Genomic DNA, 25,512 nt, shown 5'->3' with positions numbered 1-25,512 from the left:
AGAGACCACAGTGTATAGAAAAGATGTACAAGTTAATAGGTATACTCATGCCATAAGTATGCATTCTAAGCATGTGTTTTGTGGAACAGTGACTAGAGACCACAGTGTATAGAAAGGATGTACAAGTTAATAGGTATACTCATGCTATGAGTATGCATTCTAAGCATGTGTTTTGTGGAACAGTGACTAGAGACGACAGTGTATAGAAAGGATGCACAAGTTAATAGGTATACTCATGCTATGAGTATGCATTCTAAGCATGTGTTTTGTGGAACAGTGACTAGAGACGACAGTGTATAGAAAGGATGTACAAGTTAATAGGTATACTCATGCCATGAGTATGCATTCTAAGCATGTGTTTTGTGGAACAGTGACTAGAGACGACAGTGTATAGAAAAGATGTACAAGTTAATAGGTATACTCATGCCATAAGTATGCATTCTAAGCATGTGTTTTGTGGAACAGTGACTAGAGACGACAGTGTATAGAAAGGATGTACAAGTTAATAAGTATACTCATACTATGAGTATGCATTCTAAGCATGTGTTTTGAATAGTGAAAAGCCTGACAATAAGTAGGTTAAATACAAATACAGTGAAATGTATGGAACAGATGGAAATATTAGCAGGGGATTTAAGGAAAGGGGATATTAGAAGGCCCTGATATATAATAATATAGGTATAATATTGGAAGAAAGACTAGCACCAGCAGTATTTAGTGATGTTCCACAGACATATATATGTAATAAAAGCAATAAAAATCAACTAAGATACATTACTACCCAGAATAATTTAAGTAAAGATATAGAGAAGGTAATATGGAATAATTGGTGAATTCTAGCATCAATGCCAGAACTCATACCTATTGTAGGGGAGAAACCAAGATTTGCACATAGGAATTGTTTGAATTTAAAGAGGTAATTATGCTATAAAGATTTTAGATTGAATAATAAGGAAGTGGTAACTATGAATAAAAGTGGAACTGTACCATGCTACAATTGTAGTTGCTGTAAAGACATATGCATGTGATTTAGAGTATAAACATCCTTTAAGTAAGGAAATATACAGGATGGAATGTCATGCAACCTGTAACACTGAACTGATAATATATCTGGCTACCTGCATGGGGTGTGAAGTTTTCTATGTAGGTAAGTGCTCTAGGCACTTGAAAGGTCGTATAATTGAGCACAAGTCAAAGGTGAGAAGAATGGTTATGACTACCGCATTAGCCAAGCATCTTAAGGATAAAGGGCCAACACATAAATTTAAATTTAAAGTTTTGCAGGCAGTACATTTAGATGTGAGAGGTGGGGACATTAATAATAGGTTAGATACAGCTGAATATAAATGGATGACTATGTTAGAGGCAGATAGATACCTGGCTCTTAACAATTTGGTTAGTATAAAGACCATTTTGGTAGCTAAACAAAAGCAATATAAGTGATACTCTTGTACAAACATAAAAAATGTTGGTGAAATATTTTATTAAAATGTTTTATTTAACAATTTGTCTTTAAGTATTATAGAGTTGGTTAATTAATTGAAATTATTTTTTTATTGGTTGGTTGTGTCATGTGCTTTAGTGAAATGACTATTTAAACTGTGTTCAATATGGTACTAGTATACTGACGAAGGGTGTTACACAAAAGCTTTATCCTGTGATTTGTGAATAAACAGAGTGCTGCTTTACTGTTTTGCTTCATTTGAGTTGGTAGTGTATATATTATATATATATTCCAGGATCAGTCACATCACATCAGTATAATATGCTTATTTGCTTACTTAGAGAGCAAAACAGAAAGAGATATATACACAAATATATATATATATATCTATATCTATATACATATATATATATATATATATATATATATTTAGAGAGCGAGAGAGTATCCAGTATCCATCCATCAATATATATAGAATATGTATATGTGTGTGTGTGTGTGTGTGTGTGTGTAATATATATATATATATATATATATATATATATATATATATATATATATATATTTATATTTACATTTGTTTACTGGAGATGTCCGACTGCGGAGGCCCCAGGAGAAAAGCTTCATTACAAAAACACATTACAAACAATACAAGAAATTGATAACAATCAATAATGCATTTCTTTGGTAAATATAGGTAGTAAATAGTTCATACATAAACAGTAAAAACTGAGAGAGTAATATAAAGTAGAAAAAAAGAAAGCTAACAATAAACTAGCATAAAATAGCTTGTGCCATCATTGAGAAATGACTGATCAGTAGATCAATATCATGGTTTTGGTGGTAAATATTTATGAGATACATGTATGGTATATGAACAAGAATGAACCAGAATATGGCTGATTGTTGCTATGGTAATGTTACTTGTTTTAAACAGTGACAGTTAATGCAGTATTGAGGTGAAGTACAAGAAGGAGGGAATATGATGAAACTGTAGGAAGCTTGAGATAGGTTGAGAGAAATTGAAATTCTGTGAGAGAAGGGATAATTTGGTGTTAGAGTTTAGTAAGGGAAGAGATATTTTAGTTTTAAGTGCAAGGAAGAACAGAATGATCAGCCTGGATAAGTGCAGGTGCAAAGCCAGTTTTTGGTTAGGTTATATATACATATGCCTATTTGTGTGTGTTTGTGTGTGTGCATTTATTTATATATATATATATATATATATATATATATATATATATATATATATATAGAGAGAGAGAGAGAGAGAGTTCCCCTTTATAATCGCGAAATACTGAAATCTCGAATTTCAGTATTTCGCGGCCATAAAAGTGAACTTTTAAAATGGCGAAAGTGTATAATCGCGAATTTGAATATTTCAAATTCATGGTTATGGCTTTACGTTACTTGACGTGCGCTGTTTAGTTTGGATGTTGCTTGGCATAGTGTATGAATTTACATGGAATCTAAGGAAAGTGAGTGTTTTGTAAGGGTTTTGGGTGGGAGTTTGAGTGTATGTGAGATTGTAAGTTGTATGTGTGGGTTAGGGTAGGAAGGTGAATGTATGAGTGTGTAATTGTTGGATGTGTTGGTGTTTGTCTATGTGTGATGTGTGTGTGTGTGTGTGTGTGTGTGTGTGTGTGTGTGTGTGTGTGTGTGTGCTTGTAGGTGTACTGAATTTTACTGTTTGTGCGATTTCGGAGTTAGTATATATAAGTAGTGGGGGAGTGGAGGTACAGCCCCCACTTGGGCGGTGCACGAGGGCTTGCCCCCCTGCTTATGTGTAGTGTAGGTATGTAGATGTGTGGTGTCTTGTTTTTGTGTTTATTTGTTTTGTAGTGTGGGTGTTGTGGTTTATGTGTGGTGTGGTGTATGCTGTGTGTTCAGGATTTGTAGTTTCGGGATTGTGAAGGTTCGGTATCGCCTTTATGGTCGCGAAATACTGAAATTCGAGATTTCAGTATTTCACGACTATAAAGGGGAACTATATATATATATATATATATATATATATATATATATATATATACACATATATATAAATAAACCACCCTAACGTAGAAGCAAAGAAAAAACGCAAATAATCACCCAAAAAGAACTGGAATTGATGAGCAGCAAATGGAATCACAAAGTGATTCAAACCAGCCGTCCTCGGCCAAATTCAAAGTTCCACTTTAAAAGATGTAAGTCTAGAATAAGTCCACGATAGTATTCCAATATAAAGAAGCACAAACCATTCAGTTCAAAACTAAAAAGCTTTTAATAGAGTGAGCGCTTTTGCGGCAAATAAACGCCGCTTCATCAGACAAACATCCAAAATATGAGAGGGAAGGATTTAAATAGCAGTTATCCCGTTCTCAACCAATTAAAGACGATTTACTGATTCCATACAAGACGTATTTCCTGTTGAAATCAAAACTTACTTTAAGCAAAAAATAATACAAATATAACATATAAAAACATTTAAAACCTTTTGAAATGTAAAAGATACATGCATCGCCTTCTAATACTAATGACACTTGCAAAATGCACATTTACGATGACAACGGAGTCAATGAAAACGCACCGACTCCTCATGCAACATCACAGAACAAATATCCTTAGCTTAGTGTTGCATAATGACTTTCCAATACTTATAGGAGTTGCATGTTAAAAATACAATGCAGATATAACACATAAGACCTGGAAATGTGTGTATGTTGAACGGGATAACTGCTATTTTGTGCTTCTTTATATTGGAATACTATCGTGGACTTATTCTAGACTTACATCTTTTAAAGTGGAACTTTGAATTTGGCCGAGGAAGGCTGGTTTGAATCACTTTGTGATTCCATTTGCTGCTCATCAGTTCCAGTTATATATATATAGAGAGAGAGAGAGAGAGAGAGAGAGAGAGAGAGAGAGAGAGAGAGAGGTAGATAGTGATAGATAGATACATACACACAGTGCAAGAAAGAGTCAACCAAGCTATCGTTTCCCTGTGTAATACCTTAAATCTCCTGCTGTGGAGGTCCATGGGATATATGTCAAATGACCCCTTAAGAACATAGAAGTTTTTCAGCGACATTGCTTCAGAATGACCATGACTTTTTTTACTTTTCATGTCTTTATGGGTACATTTAACTAGTGGGGTTCGGGATCCTTGGCATGAATCATGGGGATATTGGAAGTGGTATATACAAAATTGGGATTTGGGGGCCAGAGCACTTTCCCCACCTATAAAAAAAAAAAAAAAAAACATTTAAAAAGAGAAAAGCTATGTTTGACAATTTCTGTTCACCTGGATTTTCAGCTGTTTTTGTTGTGGCATTGTGAGGTTTTGTATTTCAAAAGGGTGCCTTGAAAAAGGACCTTGGGTTGCTCTCTGCTCCTGGTTTGCCAGAGCCATGGCCTCAAGCTAAACGCCAAAAAGTGTATAGTCATCCCCTTTGGCAAAAACAAAGTGCCCACAAATTACCACATAGGTAGTAATCCATTAAGTACAGAAGAAGTCATTAGGGACCTGGGGACCCAAGTTGATAGCAATCTCTCATTTGACAACCACGTGGCCAAAGTGGTTAGAAAAACATTTTATATAGCCCACCTAATCATGAAGGGATTCACATCTAGATCAGGGAGGTCATCGCACTCTTTACTCATCCCTCATCAGGCCCATAATTGAGTACAATGCCCCTTTGGGATGTACCTTACCAGACACCTGCAGCAACTGGAAAGACCCCAAAAGTACCTCACCAAGAGGATCAAAGGGCTCAAACAGATGCCATATGCTGCCCGGTTAAAGAAATTCCAGCTCTACTCAGTGGCATACCGCCTGCTCAGAGGCGATCTGTGCCTGACGTTTAAAGCCATGTCCAACCCGGAATTAATGGACATGCTGCACCTCAGAAAATCCAAATCCCATCGAGCTACGCCCGAGAGACTTGAACCTCAGCACTGAAATAAATAGGACATGCTGGAGGGACAGATTCATAACCCAGAGGCTCCCTTCACTCTGGAATAAAATCCCAGTCCAGGTTAGGCAGAGTCCCACATTGACTCTCTTCAAGAGGAATCTTGATGAGTGGATGGGAGATCGTAGGTTTACCCCGGCTATCACTTCTGTGTCACTGTTAGACAGAGGCACAGTATACTAACCTCAAAAAAAGGCATAGCAAAATTAATTTAAAATGGGTGGCGAAAGCCAAACACACTCTGGCTAGGCTTATAAATGCCCTAGGGCAGATAGCCTAGTATGAACCTATGAACCTATGACTAGAATGAAAGAACAGGAGGAGTGGCTAGTGGAATGCTTGGGTGTATCCTCAGAATCAAACAGGTAGTGTCTTTCAGACCCTGGTCAATCCACACTTTGAGAACTGTGTACATTTCTGGATAGCATATCAAGAGAGGGACAACAGGGTGCTGGAAGGAGTCCAGAGGAAAGTTCTCAGAAGGGTGCACTTTAAGAGGAAAGATATGACTAGACAGTAGAAGTACTACATTTATCTGCATAGAAATGCAAAGAAACAGAGGCACATGATATACGTGTGCAATATAATGTGAGGAAGATTTGAAGGGATGTCTTTAGTAACAAAGACAGATGTGTGTGGCTGAACACTGGCAACAGATTATAGAGACCAGATTCTCCCCAGATCAGTGAAAGTATTTAATCACAGAAAGGGCTGTGGACCATGAAAAGGTCTACCAGAAAGTGTGATGGAAAGGGAGTCCAGGGAGACATTCAAGACAGCATAGGATAGGTAGAAAAAGGGTAAGGGAGGAAGATAGGGATAGAGAAAAGGTACAGTGCTGAATGCATTTGAAAGGTAGACTAGACAGGCTTATTCTATCCTGCCATCAAATAGATGTGATGTAATGCAAATTTCTAAATCAACATAAATACAAAGAGGCCGGTACATTATATTTGTAAAAGTAAATAGCAATATTTCTAATCAATAAACTGTACTTTCAAACATTTTCAAGTCAGGATTGTCATTTCTGTAGTCAGGCAGCTAATACCCTTAACATCTGTGATGTACATAATGGCTGCTTTATTTCGACATTTCCAGAGCTGCAAGAACTTGTAATAAGTACTTCTTAAAATCCATCTGAGCACATAAAGTATATCTGCAGCGTGCTCAGATGTTGTATGTCAGTATCCAACTGATGTAAAAACAAGTAAACAAAAGCATGAATGAACTATTCTTCAAGTTACTCATTACAAGAATGTTTTGAAGTTTGAATGTTAGCATTTGCATGCTTTGAAAACAGGTGAAGATTTGATATGACTTTTGCCCAAAGCTGTGCATTACAAAAAAATAAAAAAACTGTAATCGTACAATAGCTTAAAATCTCCCTTGTGTACAAATTCTGAGCTCAGAATTACATTAAGTCTGCAGTGTTTTCGATACATTTGTCCTGTGAGGTAGTGTTGTTCTTATCTGTAGAAAACACTTAGTACTGAATTCTAACAGTAAAAAAGATAAGTTAAGCTCTCCTCCACTTGGTGATAAACTGACACCAGTGCCCCTTTTCTTTATGGATATTTTTTAGCAGTTACCAGACAAGCAGTGGAATGACTTATTTTTTTTGTTTGTTTGTTTATTTAGTGTTGGTATAAATTGTCAGCCATGCCTCTGAGTAAGGCTGAGAAGACAATCTTACTTGCAGTATGGGAGAGAATTTCTCCATATATAGAAGAATTTGGTGCTCAGGCACTCACAAGGTAATGTTCTTATTTGTTGAATTAAAATTATATTAATTTGTACACACTTAGTTAAAATTAATTTGAGATTCTATAATTTACAATATAGGAAACAATTAATTGTTGTTTTAATGTGGAAGAACCCAATGTGTTACTGACCTTTTAAGACAAATAAGAAGCTGTTTTGAATGTTATGAGAAGAAGCAAGTAACAGGGTGTGGCCAGTGATTAATGCATGTAAGACCTTACATTACAATGATATGGCACCAAGGATTCATGTGTCAAGGGAGTTATTATCGATTGTTATCGTCACACTTCTAGTGCCCTTCTGGAAAGCTTTACTGAATCACTGATACGGAATTTGTTACTCCATCTGAAAGTGATAATCACCAAGGAATGCAACGAGTACCATTATCAGTGAGGTGTTGTGAACTATGCAAGTGACTGAGTGGGGTGCATGTATATTGTAGTCCACAATGTGACTGACAGACATCAATGCTTTGTTTGGCAGAAACACGGACAGGGCCACCTGCTGTTTACTCATATGGGCGCCATGCTATGTTCAAGACTTTAGCAAGCAGAAGGTTTGCATCATTTTTCTGCCATTTCTCAGGTACAAAAATATTGACAGATTCCAGGACAGAGTCTGTATGCATGGATGTGTTATTGAAGACCAGTGCTTGTAGCAGGGCAACTAGTGCAAAGATAACCACTGGGAAGACAGAAAGATACTACATCAATGCCTTCAAGGCATACTCGGTGATACACTGTAGACAGTGGCACTCATTTATCTTTAAAAAATTAATTTCATGTTCATGACATTTGATCTCTAAAATAACTTCCATTCATTAGCATGATGGCAGTATAAGATTTAGTGCATCTATACATATGCAAAATTAAAACAGATCCTAAGCAAAGGACGCTCAACAACTAACAATATTGTAAGTAGGAAATATATGAAGAAATACAAGCTATAATGAATGAATGTTGTGGTCCTAAGCTTCTATTAAAAAACACATTTTTCTAATACTTGCACAGTCCAGATTTGAGATATACTCATATTTTTCAAAGAAAATAATGGAGAATCAGTGTTCCTGCATATAGGGCTTAGGTACGCTTTTTCTTGTACCCATAAGATGAGAACTTTTATGAATCCCAGACAAATGGAGATCAGGATACCACCAAAAGGTCATGAGGAGGGACAAATAAAATTGCGTCTAAGAATATGGAGAGATGCTTCCTGGAAAGTAAATCTAGGTAGCAACAGTTTCTAGGTAGCAACAGTTGGACTATAAAGATGCTGGTTTGCTGTTAGACATCACATGACCATGCCAGTATGTCTTGGTTGAACACATGCCTGGGAGTATGTAGGAGCACTGTGTATTTTGAACACTATATGTATTGAGAAAGGCACATTCAGTAATATGGAGCTACCTTAGTTGCAGAGAACGATGCAGCCCTGATGTTGCCCCATGTGATGCTGGTTAGTTGTTCACTGCTGTTGGGCCTAGCCAGGAAGGGATCATGTTAGTGAGTGTCCAATGCTAGCAGCAGATGCCAGGTAATCTCACACAAGAGTCTACCTGAGGGAAGAACAGTTCTTACAACTTGGGGCTCAGAGAGCATTAGTCCCATGATAAATCTACATGTGCCCTAGCTGGTAATCTTAGATATGTGGAAGCATGCACTAGTTAGCTTAGTAACTATTGCATTTAAGTTTTTATCTAATGGAAATTTTAAGAGCATATAAAAATTTCCAAATCCCCACAGGATAGCACTTCTGATTCCCACTTTATCCCCATCTGTGTTTGTGATCAGAATGAATTGACTTAGAACAGATATGAGCTTGACAAACACATAGAAAAGTGAAACCAAAGGCTATAAATAATTGAAAATAACTTCTGTGTAACCTGGAGTAGTAGATGATATGTTCTGAGCTCAAGGCAGGTGTTTTCCTGATCTGTTAGTGTTGACCAATGTGAATAAAGTGAAACATTACAGGAGGAGCTGGGCTCCAGTACAAAGACAGTGAAGGATGCTTATTGAATAACTAAATGAAGGGCCTGCTGCTATGTACCAAATACTAATGTGTTTATTTCAGATTTGGAAGCAGTGATAGGATAATATGACAGGATAATTTATGTTTCACTGATAAACTGGGAATAGCTTTTCTGCTTATCCAATGGCCAATAACATATGATTACAAGAGTAGCAAGACAGATTGAAGAAACTGTCAGTTTGAATACAGTTTCATGAAACACATTGTCAAATATAGGCTAAAGATAGTTTCAAAGTAAACAGTCATTTCTCTCCACGATAGCCATAAACTGTTTTTTTTTTGTTTTCTTAGAGATAAATTGTTTTGGATTTGGTTATATTATTTAGCAGGGCTGATGTCTTTATTTCCTCAGCAGAAAAACAAGATTTTGTATATTTTACAGAAAAAAATATTTTATATCTTTCTTCTGCATTTGAACTGTAAACTCCTTACTCCTGTCTCTTTAAGGTTACAACAGGCAAGTGCTCAGACCTTACTTAGATCCTCATTTTGTCTTTTCAGAAAACGCTTCTTCAAACCTCGCCCCTGTCACCTGGATTTCCCTACCTTCTGCTATGAGATCATGATGTACAGATTCTTCCTTTAGGTCTGCAGCTGCTCTAATCTCTCGTTAGTGTGCTTGTTTTGCTCTTAACATGTCTCTTTCTACCTTTTCCACCAGAGGCCCACCTACCTCTATACTACTATCAGATCAACTATTCTTTTAAAAGGCTCCATCTTTTAGAATTATCAAGGTAGTCTAGCTGAAAGCCTTATCACTAATCACTCCAAACACATTCCTAAAAGGGGCGCAGAACTGTAGTCCCTGCATAACTTGAATACTATACATCTCGGTACAATTTTTGTGACATGTGGATAATGTTTATTATTATTTTGTATGCCTTTGCAATGACTACACAACGTATAGACAATATTTGATGACTATCATGGTGTTTGAGTACTGTATCACATGCAAAGTAGTGCACTTCCTGCTTCTTCTCTACATATTCGAATCGGTTCTGAGACTGCTGCATTTTAGAAAGCATTTTTACACTTAATTGAATCCTTTTGAACCTTATCTTAATGAATCATATGACTGCTGGAATTGCAGTTATAAATAGACTCCATTAGTGCTGCCTTGTCCCTTAGTCTTCATTTAGCAGTGGTACATTTCTGGAGCTGTGCAGCTGGCTGTGGCTTGGGGCTTCAGCTTCATTCAGCCTTGTGTGCGGTGAGCTGCTGAAGTCACCTGTCTCCTTTTGGATTTTGTCAGATATTCATGGGCTGCTTGCAGCTGCCAGGATGAAGGTGCTCACATGAGTAGGGATGGCTCATACCTCTCAACCTCTTAGTGCAAGAAATCTGGACAAAGCCAGAAAGAATGGGAGGACAAAGGCCCAAAAGTATGGACAGAATTTAAATATTGCTGCTATAAACTTGGAAAGTTGCTAGAATAAAAGGTTTTGCATTATTGTATATTTTCTGAAGGATATAAAGTCTGAAACTCAAATGTTTGTCTTTATTTAGTATTATTTAGTGACTTCAATATTCAACAATTTACCAGAAAATCTCAATTTTTATGAGGAACAGATGAAAAATACGAAGCAAAAATCTGGACGTTCTGCAAAACTTTGTACAGTTGACAGGTATGGCTGCATTAAGCAGCCTTGGACTTGAAAGTGCATCCTGACATATAGGATTCATGATGATTCCTCAAAAGCAATTTGCCAAATGACATTAAAAAATACTTTCACTGAATAACAAATATTATTATTATTAATATATATTTTTTTGCTGGAGAGGAAGCCCCCCCGCCACACCTCATGTGTGGAGGGGAACCCTCTATACTGTCCGTAAGTTATATATGTATAACAGCACTATGACTACACAACAATGGATAAAGTATAGATGTTAATATTTACTAAAAGTGGCTTTAAGAGATATTTCCTTCATGATATTGTCCCTCAATCAAATTACAGACAAAATTGTCATGTTCACTCCGGCTTTACCTGCCATCCCATGACTTCATGTAATAGGGTAGGGATTGCTTGTGAGATGATGCAGTCTGAGTCTTAGTGGTTTGTTTGTATTTATATAGGCTTGGACTGAATCTTCTGCACTCAGCAGGTTGCACACTTGCATTTAATGCTGGGAAGACCAGAAGGCTCTTCAAAATCATGTTCCAATTCTGCCATCGCAGTGTGGCATTGTATGCATGTGTGTGTGTGTGTGTGGGGGGGGGGGGAGCTGCACCCCTGAGGTGCCATCCTACAAATGAGACATTAAACTAAAGTTCCTTCTGCTTGAGCTGGTGTTTGATTAGATACAAATTGCATGGCACTTCTTATTTACTGATTTCTTTACTGACATTTGATTACCAGGAAAGTCTGTCTGGGTAGTAGCCCATTTTCAGTGGATGCTCAGGGAGAAACGCTCTAAAGTATTATTAAACATTTTAAGAAGAAGAATTTTACAGTCTTTAAAAATAATACAAAAAAGCTACAATTTAAATAATTGCACCAAATCTATATGGTGGCTTTATTAAAAAATATCAATTCCAATCAAATCAAATACTTGTCATTTCTTATTTTGAAAGTGAGCAGCACATTATTATTATATTGCATTTTCAGTATATAAACTTCCATTTCATTTTCACAAACCAAATCCTATTTTCCATTTCTTTCTAATCTCCCGTATGTTGTTATATTAAAGTCCTTAAACGTCATTGAAATTCTGTCCACTGTATGTATTCTTTCTTCAGCAGTTCTTTTATAATAAACATACATCTTTACAATATTTCCTTCTTCAAACTTTTATACTTCATTTTTTTCTTTAATGAAATTCTAAAAACTTTTATTCTGTTGGAGTCTGAAATACATACTTGTAATAATTCCTCGTCTATACAACTTTCCATCATACACTGACTTTGTTACATACTTTTGTATTTCACTTCCCTTTTGACAGGTAACTTCATATTAGCCTTCACATTTTAATTAAACTAATTTATTTATTTGCTTGTTTGTTAACTGGCCTAGTGAACTGATCCTGGGTGACCACTTCAGCCATAACTTGGGAGGGATGGCTTACAGAGAGTGTAGACTAATAAATCAAATTCAAAAATTAGGAGTTATGGCAGTATCTGCAGTTAGTGCTGATGATTAAGACTCCACCGACCCTGGAAATTACCGGCCCATTAGCTTGACAAGCCTTATCTGCAAAGCCATGGAGAGGATCATAATGGACCTCATAAATAAAGACATAGGGAATTTGCAGACTTTGGATCCATCCCAGTTTGGCTTTGTCAAAGGCAGATCATGCCTTCTAAACTTGGTTGACTTTTTCAAAACAGTAAATCATTTAATCAAATAGTATATACATATGCACTTTATTTATGTGATTCATAGGTTTTAATTATGTAGATATTTTAGATGTTTATGCACACGCACTTTCATAGCTAGTTATTTATTTTAATTTTAATATTTATGAGGCTTGTTGGTTCATAGGTTTAATTTAAATGTCTTTGGGGGATTTTTATTGGTTGGAGGGTTGGTCATTTAATATATATAGAGTAATTAAATGTTAGAACATTGTCTGATGAAGTCCAAGTGGATTGGATGAAAACGCTATTATATTGTTCTGTGCAACTGCGTTAATGTGTATGGTCTGTGGAGTTGGTTCATTAAAAGATTCGAAGTGGATTTGTGGTTCTGCAGTTTTCTTTGGCTTATAGCACTTGTTCGTTGTTTTTGGTGGTTACATTCAAGTGCTTCCAGTTGTTTTTTGGTGTTTCGTGAGTTATTCTGGGCCAAGAAAACCTTTTGAAAAGAAAAACGGACAGCAATGAGTTCGGAAGCATCGGAGGAGCTCGGCCAATCAAGGAAGCTGATTGGGCAGTTGACCGAGCTCATAGACTTACTCACTCCCCTTTGCCACAAGATGTTAGTGAGTCAAACTAAGTTAGGTTGTGAAGAACTTGTGTTCGAGGATGTACAACAGCCTAATAGCAGAAGCAAACGGAAGAGGCAGCGTATGGGCGAAGAAGATGACGCCGCCGACTTTTCCGAGGGCTCAGCGACTAATTTCAATCCTCTAATCACTCCTAACATTCTGGGGGTCGAATCCGAAGGGGCTGAAGTGAATAATGAGCGTCGTGGAGCAGCTGCAGGGGCTCAACGGAAGAAACCGACTCGCACGGATTTAAGCAAAGGTACTGATTGTTCAAACCATATCAGCACTAAAGATTGGTTGAATAGAAATATAGACTTTGGCATGGATACACACGTTGGTTTGGACAAACAAGAAGGAGAGACTTATGTGGTTAAAATTGATAAACTCAAAGGCCTTATGACTAGGTTCAAAACTTTACATATAGAAAATGCATACTTATTAGAATGCTTAAAAAAGGAAATTGTTCCAAAAGGTCTTCGTATTTGTAAGTATCCAAACAATGTCACCTGTGGTTCTATTTTTCATAAAAATTTGCTCAAGGTATTTAATCAATGTGGTTTGGATGTTATTAAATTAATAATAGAAGAAAATGAAAGAAATATTAAGTGTTTGACTAAAGACATTGATGAAATGGATGGAGCTATTAAAAATGACCTAATATTTAGTATCAAGGAAGAGAAACAACAATATTATAATATTAGGCATGAAATTGATGACAAATGTAATGTGGTTATGCAACGTAAATTAGGTAAATTACACAGGGACATTATGGAATATGAAAATGGGACTAACTATCCAGAACCTATCATGACTAAAAAGAATGCTAATAATTTTGTCAATAATAGGAAATGGAATAAACCCATTTATAGTCACTCTGATTTTCAGAATGACTTTACCTATGACCAAGATTTCCCTCCTTTAGTAAGGGAAACAGAAGAAGTATACAAGCCTCACAATTATAGGGAAAATTTTTACAGGAGGGGGGGAGAAGGGGGAGGGGGAGGTATTGATAAACACCCACTCTCCAAACAACCCGAATTTGGATAGAAATGAAGTACATGATATTAATGTTGTAAATAAAGTTATTCATACATATAAGGATTTTTCTATTTACAATTATGGTAATTTTGATGTTAAGGTTAATCATTTTAAATTACTTAGTAAAGGTTTTAAATTTATTCCTAGTTCAAAGGGTGACACCACCACCACAATTCTAGATACCAAGTTGTTTATGCGAAGAATTAATTTGAGTGTTTTGGCAAGCAATAATGGTTATAGTAGTGATAATAGAGTTATAAAATTGAAAAGGAAATCTACTTTTAACCCACCCTTGTTACCCCAGTTAAGAAATTTTGAAAGAATTTTGGAAGAAGGAATTAGAACTGAACATAATAATAATAATAGGAAGATATACTATAATAACTTGAATAAAGATGAAAAAGAGGCATTAATGGAATTAATTAATGAGGACACTATCAGAGTTATGAAACCAGATAAGGGGGGGGGTGTCGTCATTATGGACAACATAATCTATGAAGGAAAGATGAACATGATTCTAAGAGACGAAACAAAATATTCAGTTATCTCAAGAAATGAGGTAAATGTTGCGTATCATCGAATAGACAATATGTTGAATGACTTTGTGTTAGAAAGGGTGTTAAAGCCTGAACTACACAAGTTTTTAACAGTAGTAAAACCTAGGATGGCCACCATGTTCGGAATCCCGAAAGTCCATAAAAATGTGATGGACCCCCCCCAAGACCCATTGTTACTGCAGGAGGGTCTAAAACAGAACCCCTAGCAAAATATATAGATATTACAACCAAGCATATATGGACAAGTAATCAAGTAATATTGAAAGACTCATGGGATTTTTTAAAACAATTAACACCTGAATGTTATAGCACCGACCTATTATTTATAACTATAGACATAGTGGATCTTTTTTCCTGCATACCACACAATAGTGGAATGAAGTGGTTTGAGGAATGTGTATTTTTGGACAAAACTATGACACAAGAAGACAAGATTTTATCAGTGGCACTCATGGACACCGTCTTAAAATACAATTTTTTGTTATTTGATGGTGAATACTTTCAACAGAGGACTGGGGTGTCTATGGGTGCGGCATGTGCACCAACATATGCCAACATAGTTTTGTCCAAATGGGAAGAAAAATATATATTAAAATCAGAATTTAAGAAGGAATGGATTATGTATAAAAGATTCCTAGATGATATAGTTATTTTTTGGATAGGGGGGCAAGAAAGATTCAAGGAATTTTTGGAATATATAGGTAAAACTACAAACTTCCTTAAATTTACATATAATGTCAATCATGAGGTTCTACAGTATCTGGACATTGAATTGGTTAAAAATAACACGTTGAAGTCATTTTCATCCAGGGTATATAGGAAAAAAACCTATGTCAATTCTTATTTGCATTATGAAAGTGCGCACCCCTTACACTGCAAGCGTAACATAGTTAAAGGGCAGTTTGTGAGGGGATCAAGGATGACTACCCTGGATGAAGACTTTCTTGTTGAATGTGATACATTGCAGAAGATGTTTATTGAAAGGGGATACCCAGAGAAATTTGTAAATGACATTAGAAGGGAAGTAGAAATAGGTAGGGCAGACAGATTTAAACCAATTATGGGTAGGATTGAATTTAAAACAACACGTGAAGAAAACAAGGATAGGGTGACTGAGGATAACCAGTACCATAGAAACCTCATAATTGAGTATAACATTCATAATATGGGAATAAGAAATATTTTAAGTAAAGAATGGGATAAATTTGCTGCTTTAACAGACATAGAAGGAATAAATAGTTTTAAACCGAAGATTATCTTTAGAAATTCAAGAAGTATAAAAAACATGTTGGAAAACAAAAAGGATATGGATTATGGGAAGTATGACGTGTTGAGAAAAAAAGTAGGAACGTATAAATGTGGCCGGTGCAATCAATGTTCATATATTAGTAATAAGAGTGAGATATTTATAGATAGTAGAAATATGTTAATTAAGAGCAAAGGTAAATATAGTTGTGATACAAAAGGGGTGGTCTATCTGGCAACTTGTGATAAGTGTCCATCATATTACGTGGGAAAAACAGAAAGGGAATTAAAGAAAAGAATTTATGAACACGTATATGATATTCAAAAAGGGAAAGAAACTAGTGCCTTATTCAAGCATAGTAAAGAATGTAGAGGATGTAAATTTTATTTTTTCGTGTTACAACAGGTTGAAAAGGATATAAGGGGAGGTACTTGGGAAGAGATCTTGGAGAGTAAGGAATTGTGGTGGCAGGTGTACCTGGAGACCAGTAAAAAACCAGGGTTAAATGATTACTTGAGTATTTCATCCTTATTAAAAATAAGGGCTAATAACATTTAATAGTTTTTAAATAGAATAGAATGTGATAGTATTTGATGTGTTGAAATATGTTTATTTAATTATATTTATGTAAAGTATTCATATTTAAACAGTATTTAGTGAGGTTTTAATTCAATTTGTTTCAAAGTAAGTGGTTTTTTGTGTTGTGGAATGTTATGCGCAATATTGATTTATGACAGTAGAGGGAGTTGCTGCATTATGTTTTAGAACATTAGTATGTTAGTAAGCACAAGCACTTTGTTCAACAATGTTTGTATAAAATCATTTAATCAATTGTATATACATATGCACTTTATTTATGTGATTCATAGGTTTTAATTATGTAGATATTTTAGATGTTTATGCACACGCACTTTCATAGCTAGTTATTTATTTTAATTTTAATATTTATGAGGCTTGTTGGTTCATAGGTTTAATTTAAATGTCTTTGGGGGATTTTTATTGGTTGGAGGGTTGGTCATTTAATATATATAGAGTAATTAAATGTTAGAACATTGTCTGATGAAGTCCAAGTGGATTGGATGAAAACGCTATTATATTGTTCTGTGCAACTGCGTTAATGTGTATGGTCTGTGGAGTTGGTTCATTAAAAGATTCGAAGTGGATTTGTGGTTCTGCAGTTTTCTTTGGCTTATAGCACTTGTTCGTTGTTTTTGGTGGTTACATTCAAGTGCTTCCAGTTGTTTTTTGGTTTTTCAAAACAGTCACCAAAGCCATTGATGAGGGAAAGGCAGTCCATACAGCCTACCTCGATCTGGCGAAGGCCTTTGATACAATACCCCACTCGGGTATCATTGAAAAACTCATCAGCTTAAATGTTAACCCATACATCACAAGATGGGTTGCAAACTGGCTGAGTGACAGAACCCACAGGGTCAGAGTTGCTGGCGCCATGTCAGACTCAAAGCCTGTCACAAGTGGTGTACCACAGGGCTCAGTCCTGGGCCCACTCTTGTTTGGCATCTACTTTTCCGAAGTACAAGCAAACACAGGAGGGTTATGGCTGACAAAGTTTGCAGATGACTGCAAACTGGGCCATAGTAGAAAACACATCTGACACAGATATCCTTCAGAAGGGTCTCACAGAAACGGATAACTGGTGCCAGAGCCATGGCCTAAAGTTAAATGCCAAAAATGCATAGTCATACCCTTCGGGAAAAACAAGGTTACCCCTAGCTACCAAATAGGTGGCAATCCACTGAGTACAGAAGAAGTTATCAGGGACCTGGGGACCCAGGTTGATAGTAGTCTGTCATTCGACACCCATGTAGCTAAAGTAGTTAGGAAGACCTTCTACATTGCCCACCTTATCATGAAGGGATTCTCATCTAGATCAAGGGAGGTCATAGTCTCCTATACTCATCACTCATCAGACCAATGATTGAGTACAATGCCCCATTCGGAATGTATCTGACCCGACACTTGCAGCAGCTGGAGAGGCCACAAAGTTCCTCACCAAAGGATAAAGGGTCTCAAACATCTGTCCTATGCTGCCCGACTGAAAGAACTCCAGCTCTATTCAGTCGCCACCGCTGCTCAGAGGTGACCTTTGCCTAACATACAAGGCCATGTCAAACCCAGATTTGATGAATATGCTTCACCTCAAAAAATCTAGATCCGTCAGAGCCACAAGGGCGGGAGACTTAAACCTCGACACGGCTATTAATAGGACATGCTGGAGGGATAGCTTCATCACCCAAAGACTCCCTATGCTGTGGAACAAAATCAAGGTATATGTGAGGCAGAGCACCTCGCTGGCCTTGTTCAAGAGAAATCTTGACCAATGGATGGGAGATCGCAGATATACCCCAGGGATTACCTCAGTGTCACTGCTCAACAGAGGCACAGCAAAATAATGGGTATAGTTCCCCATACTAAAGGGGTGGCGTAAGCCACAAAACTATGGGCTAGGCTTATAAATGCCCTCGGGCAGATAGCCTAGTATGAACCTATGAACCTATGAACCTATAAGGTGCTAATGAGCTGTTTTCTATAGCCAAGGGTGCATGATGTTATTCTTTCCATCTCCTTTGTCTACCGTGAGACTCAGAGCAACTCACTTAACACGATAGTGCTGCTGGGTTGTCCCTGTAAAAGGATGCTTCTGTCCAGTCAGCTGCTTATGGAGTTAACAACTGAATATGATTTCAAAGTTAAAAGCATGCCACAGTTAAATGCAAGAAACATATATATATATATTTTTTCCACCACCTAGTTGAAGGTAAAGTGTGCTCAGCAGAAGCAGGAAAGAAGAGGTGTATAATACAAGTTTAACAGAGGTGAGTAAAGTGAGGGTGGGCTGCATTACCATTCATGATGTGAGCAAGCAGGTTGAGTCTAAAGGATGGCAGAATTTCTGAGTTCCTGACATGGAGAGTAAGACATCCTAAGCTTTAGCTTCTGGGATGGAGAAAACTGGGTATGAGCAAGCTAGGGTACTGATGGGTCTGTTTTAGACCAGACCTTTATTAGGTGAAAGGTTTGAGAAGAAACTTTGAGGCAAGCTGGGGTCTAGTCTTTAGTTTATTTTATAAATAGGTAGATAGATAGATAGATAGGTAGGTAGATAGATAGATAGACAGATAGATAGATAGATAGATAGATAGATAGATAGATAGATAGATAGATAGATAGATAGATAGATAGATAGATAGATAGATAGATAGATAGATAGATAGATAGATAGATAATGTCAACTCTTTTTATTACAGGTAGATAGCCAGCATGAAAATGCTCTAATTTAGGTGACACGAGGATGAAATGGCAGAACCTGTCTGAGTTTGCTTGTAGAGTGTGGAGAGTTTTGCTGCAGGATTTGGCAAAACAAAAAAAATGGATGACTACATTCATGTTGTGGCTGTCGAAAACCTTTTCTGATGATGGAGCAGCCCTTGTGATGACAGAAATGGGAGGTCTCTCCAAGTAAGGAGATCCTGCTTATCTTTATTTTAACAAAATTAAAATGAGCTGTCATGGAGATGGTGGGCTGTAGATGCAGGTCAGCATATCTGAAGGTTGTAACTAGCTAAATGTTGTGATAGTGATAGCAAAGAAAGAATGTTAGAAAAAGGGATAAAGTCTAGCAGATATTCCAAGAAGTCCAAGTTCAGTTTCATTCCATTTGAGAACAGTTTGAAAGTACTATTCCAGGCAGAAAAGGAGTTTGGAGAGGTGATGAAGAAGGTTTGACATACTTCCATGAAAAAAAGAGTCCAAAACAAATCAATGTTAAATCATCAGGGTGCAAGATGTTGGTAGGTTAATGATCAGAAGGCAAGGGGTTAATGAAAAGGAAAATAAAGAAGGGGGTTGATGATGGAGCCTTATTTACTTAAACTTCTGCCATGCTATCTATAGGGGAGTCTGACAATTCATGTTTCAGGCTAACCAGTAAGCAGCCTGGTATGTTATCCTGTCCCTTAGATGTAGTGCTCTTAGCCTTAAACAGTGCCTTGAAGACTTGTTCTTGGGAGATATAAAGAGGGGGGCAGATGTGGCTATTTGATGTGAGAATACTGGAGGGGGGAGAGAGGATGAAGTTGGAGCTGAATTTTTCTGCTATTAGATTGGCTATGGCTTATGGGTCTGAGTATGTGATATCATTTACTATTAGCTCTTCCCAATGTTTCTGAGATTTCTAACATAGTTACAGAAGGCTTTGCGGCTATCTTTTGCCTGGATGGCTATTTTACCTCATATCTGGATTTGTTTGATTTGATCAGTATTCAGAGTTTCTTTAGTTTAACAAAAGAGTTTTTGGCTTCTTGAGAGTTAAATTTATTTTTGCGTCCTATGATTATTTTTTTCTTTTATTACAGAACCTGTCTATATTAGGGTTCCACCACAGGGTTTTATTGTTGAATTTTGCATTGTATTTACTTCTGGTATTACAGCTACATATTTGCAACTATTTACAGATACACAGAACTTGGCAGTAAATGATTCCACATAAGCAATGGGATCATCAAGGTAGAAAGGTCTTTTGAATTAAGTCAGATTATCAATCAGTTTGGGTAGACTTTGTATAGTTTCTGAATATAGAAATATGATAGGATGCTTATGGCCTCAGTCTTAAGGTGAATGTGACTGACTTGTGGTCCAATTTAACCAGGGAGGAGATTACAATAGATGGAGAGCAGAGCTGCCCACTTTGGTGAAGACCATGTCCAGGTTTTTATGTCTCCTGATTTGGGTGTGGACTAAATGGTCCAGGAAATTTGTACATGTTTGAGGATGTATAAGTCTCCCAGTTAATGGTGGGATAGTTGAAGTCTCTTTGGAGAATGGTCTTTGGTTTAATATACAATGACTCCATACTGCTTGGGTAGAAGGTATGGACCATGAAGGACATAGAGGGGGTCCTGTAGTTAGGTATGATATGATAAAGCATGTTTTATAGTAAGTTGAACATGGAGGTGTTCCAAGACATTGTCTTGTTTAGTGAGTGCCGACTTCTAATGTGGTGAGCTTGTACAAGGGATAAGCATTAAAGCTCTCCACTGATGACGTGATATCATTGGTTTTGAACCAGCTCTCTGTGATGATGTATATATCTACATTTTTCAGGGTAAGTAGTGCTTGCAAGATGTTTAGATTTTAAGGCTCCTAATATTGATCAGAAATACCCTAATGTTGTCCTGATTCTGTTTAGTTATATTAGAAGTTTTAGAGGACTGACTTTGCCTAGGAGAAAAGCACTATGGGGGTTGACAAGTTTGTAGACAATATACAGAAGCCTGGTGAGGAGAGGTACAGGCCACCCCTGGCAAATCAGTTTTCACTGTCCACCATCTCTTCCCAGGCTGATATATATTTCATATAGTTGCATCATTCTTGATGGTAAAATACTGCTCTCAGCTAGGTGCATTCCTGTCTCAGACAAATATTCGCAGAGCTAGATCATGTCTGTCTTTATGCAGTCCAGTGAGGTAAATCTGAATCATTTACACCCACATGTACAATGATTGTATCATATCTGTACTTGTGTTGAAGGGACGTGAATGTTTGTGTGATGTGGCGAATCCTGGCGCTTGATAGGCAACTGACTGTGACTCTCTCTTCTATTCTTCTCTCACATTACAGGTTTTCATTGTCACATTTTCTATGTTTTCTTCTAGTTTGACTTACTTAAATGACCCAGAGCTGCAGCATTAGAGGATGAAGCCTTAACTACAGCCCAGATGACCTGAACATTATTAGCTTCTCAGACATTGGAGGGTGGCTGAGGGTGTGGGAGTGAAAAACTGTTGCTGACTCCCTTATCCTGGTGGGGAGGGAAGTCGTCCAGCCCATTGTAATGCTGGCACCCACTTGAGACAAAGAGATACATGACTTGCAGTGTATGAACTAGGTGGCATGCTTGGCACTGTCTAGCTGTGTCTGTGCTATAGCCATCATGGGGCATACATACAAAAGTAAAGGTCCTCACATCTGTGACTGTGAAAGCCAGCTCCTAGGGAAGGGCTTAGGGTCAAATAGGAAAATCCCTGATGTCTGCCAAGATGATAGCTTCTCACTGTTAATTGTCACCCTATGATGGAATGGATGATCCAATTAAATTAAAGAAGATTAATAACTAGCAGTCAACAGAGGATAAAAAAGTACCTAGAAAAATCTTCCAATATTCATAATATTTTCTTGTCAAGATTTGTCCACCCAATATATTATTATTTACTTTTAATGCAATATATTTTCATTATTATTACTGTTATTATTACCTGCCCTAACATACATATATTAACCTCAGCAACAAATAATGCAATTGCTATACTAAATGTATGCTTTCTTCCTTCTTTCTCAGGTCTATATAAATACTTCTTCTAAATGGGTTTAATTGTGTTCACCATATCATTCTAAAGAAAACACACATTAAGTCCACTTTTGATGGTTTAATTAAGCATATACTTGCCTAAATAAGTATGAAACTGATTTAAATTAAACATTCTTCTTAAGAAACATAGCAAAGCTTTTTCGGATATTCAGAATTTCCTTGTTATGGTCCTGCAGTATTACATTCCTGTTCGCCAATGTAATCCTTAAGGCAGAATTTTTTTATTATTATTATGCAAGTCACACCAGTTGTAAATGAAAGTACAGGGATTCAAGCCAACTGTGATATAATGATGTTTCCCATCTTTTTTAATGAAGTTTATTAACCTATTCCTCTGAGCTAAACTGTCAAAGAGCTGATATTTCCTTTTTATTAAAATATATATTCATGGTTCTCACCCCAAATAGAAAACTTTTAGATTTTTTTGCCTCTTTAGACCTTATCCCACTTCTAATTCCATCATATAATTAAAATTAGTTTATTTTCCTGTCACACCTAAGCTGTCTGTAAAACAATAAAATTGGCATTTTTTCACCTTTTCACAAATTTTCCATGTCCATTCTTCTGTAATACCTTCTGTTTCCATTAAGATGGTGTTCATAACTAAACTATACTAAATAAAACTAGACAAAATGGGTACTTTGTCTTACTCCAGTTTCATCTTAGTTTTGCCTAACTTCCATCTTCTGAATACTGGGATTCTAGATGAAGAGCTACATTTTTGTACAAACTTAGCATCTATTCTCTAAAACCTCATAGTTGTTTAAAATATTCCACAACTGATAATGACGCAAGTTGTTTAAAGCCTTATACATATCACATTGAACTAACCTTATTCTTTACATTTTTCCTCATATAAAGTCAACTACCTTTCTTATAATTAATAGGAATTGTCTTACTTTTACTTTTGGTCATCCCAAACAGTTTCACCTCCCCAAAAACTTCCTATTCTTTCCATAATCTTAGTTTTATAATCTTCTCAATGTTTTGTAATTGATGTTTATCAGTGCTATTGGCTACAAATTTCCCACTTTCCTGCTCTCCTTTTTCCAAATAAAATGTATTAAGTTCTGATAAATCTCATAACTAATACCTCTTTCCTACCATCCAGTTAAAATGTTTGCAATCATTTCCTTATTCTGTCTTTCCTTCTTTACAGAACTCATATCTTGTCTTATCCTCACTGATATATTTTCTAATCTTTTTTCCTGTAATACCTTCTCTCTTTCTTCTTAAATAATACTTGGTATGTATCTCTCATGCTACATCCTTTCAGGCTTTGAAACACCCAGTCTCTTTTTAGGCTTATCTTCTCCCTGCCATATAAATCACCTAAATGCTCCTGTACTATTTTATTTATTTTTTTCAGACCTTTTTTATTCCACTTTTAGCTCAACCTTTCCATTAATAAATCTTCTTTTTTTACTTTACTATTTAACAAAGGATACATCTCTTATCTGTTTCCCTTCTACTGCCAAATTCTGTTTAGTGATCCATTACTTCATTCCTTACTCTATGTTTTTGATATGCTCTTTCTTCGCCCTTAAACATTTGCTGTTTTATTCAAAATTTTCAAGGAAACTACAAATCCACCTATCGTCTTTTGGTTTCCCCTATTTATCCCGTCTTATCTAACCTATTGTCTGTCTTGAGTTTCCTTATAAATGCTGTCCATCACTGAGTCCAACCTCTTTAAAAGGGTGTCATCCCTGTATGGTTAACTCACAACTGATCTACCAATTGTCCCAATTCTTTTAAAACATCATTTATTGATCTTGTCTATACCTTTCCCTGCATTCATTTTTGTACTTTCTTTCCCTAATTCATTCCAAAAAGCCTTATAGTCCAAACAATTGTCAAGCATTCTCTACCTTTAATCTCTTGTTTAATGTTTTTAACAATAAAATCAGTTTCTGTCTTTACATCTTCTCCTCTCTGTGCAAACCCTTGTGAGTTGCCCACCATGCAAATATAGTGTTCTAATAATTTCCACCATTTTCTCACACCATTCCCTACCTTCTTTTTTCCCTTTATATGTAAAATCTTCCATCCACACTACTTCTGCATTAATTAACAGATATGGTTGTATATGTATAATTAAAATTATTGTTCTGTTGTAATGGAGTTAATTTTTTTTCATTTATTTTTTGTTGACAAGGTTGATGCCACAGACCTAGTACCTCTTTTAATGGGAGACCTGAGATGGTATATATACTACTAGGAAAAAATAGGCCAGGGCACCAGAGAAACTTCCCTTATTGTTTTTCAGTAGGTGTCATGGTATCCTCTACATCCACCTGAGCTACCACCAACTCAAACAGATGGCTTCAATTTGATATCTCATCCAAAGGACAGTAAACACAGAAGTGTAGCACCCTTTTATGCTTAGGGTTGCCACCTTTTCAAATGCCCAAAGTGGGACATTTTTGGTAAAACATCAGATTTTGCAGGCCGAAACATACCCACAGCCAGTACAAAGGACAGAACTTCACTTTTTTGCTTAAATAAAATCTTATTTTTGTAGCATTTTAGCCGCTTATTCTGTTTCTTATAACACTTAGGTGTTTCAGATGCAGAATAACTGTTTTATGCAACTATTACATAAAATATAGGAAATAATTTTGTCCAATCTCAGGACATTTGCCATTTTTACAACTTTTTTGCAGGACACAACTCCCCAAAGAGGGACTGTCCCTCGCAAAGTGGGACAGGTGATAACCCTATTTATGCTGTGCTACAGTTTCAGCAATCAGTCCACTTGGTGTGGGAACAGAACCCACAGCCTTCTTCTCCAAAGGAGAATGTGCTACCTGTTGTGCCACTGTCACTGATAATTTCATGTCTGCTATATATTTGCTCTCTTCTTTATCTAAGCTTAAAATTCTTCCCTTGCTTGCTGGAAATAAATGTAATATTTCACCAGGCACACAATGTTAGCCTTTAGACATTTTCTTCATGCCTCTCTACTTGTTCTTTCAATTCACTATGATACCACATTCAGGACCATAATGATCCTCATTCCCAGATGTTGCCATTAAATGACTCTGTTCCCCAAAGTGATAAGAATGTTTCAGCTATCTCATGTACTGAGAAGTACATTATTCCTAGTAATCAAAACATTTAGCATATTTATCAGTTTCCGCGGTGGTGCAGCGGTAGCATTGTTG

General features: G+C 36.5%; 1 protein-coding gene across 3 annotated transcripts in view; it reads left to right on the top strand.

Annotated features, from left to right (window-relative positions):
- Nucleotides 1-6,961: 6,961 nt before the first annotated feature.
- Nucleotides 6,962-25,512, top strand: part of LOC122816572 (hemoglobin subunit alpha-D-like) — an 85,370-nt gene continuing 66,819 nt past the window's right edge. For all 3 annotated transcript variants that reach the window (XM_044089437.1, XM_044089435.1, XM_044089438.1), the window contains exon 1: nucleotides 6,962-7,151. In XM_044089437.1, the coding sequence (XP_043945372.1) occupies nucleotides 7,057-7,151 (95 nt within the window). In that variant the 5' untranslated portion in view covers nucleotides 6,962-7,056. The remainder of the gene's footprint in view (nucleotides 7,152-25,512) is intronic.

The sequence above is a fragment of the Protopterus annectens genome, chromosome 12.part0 (assembly GCF_019279795.1).
Source record: "Protopterus annectens isolate FY-2018-M chromosome 12.part0, PAN1.0, whole genome shotgun sequence".
In the NCBI taxonomy this organism is placed as follows: domain Eukaryota; kingdom Metazoa; phylum Chordata; order Ceratodontiformes; family Protopteridae; genus Protopterus; species Protopterus annectens.
The sequence above is the reverse complement of the archived record's forward strand: the minus strand, read 5'-3'. Positions and strand labels throughout refer to the sequence as shown.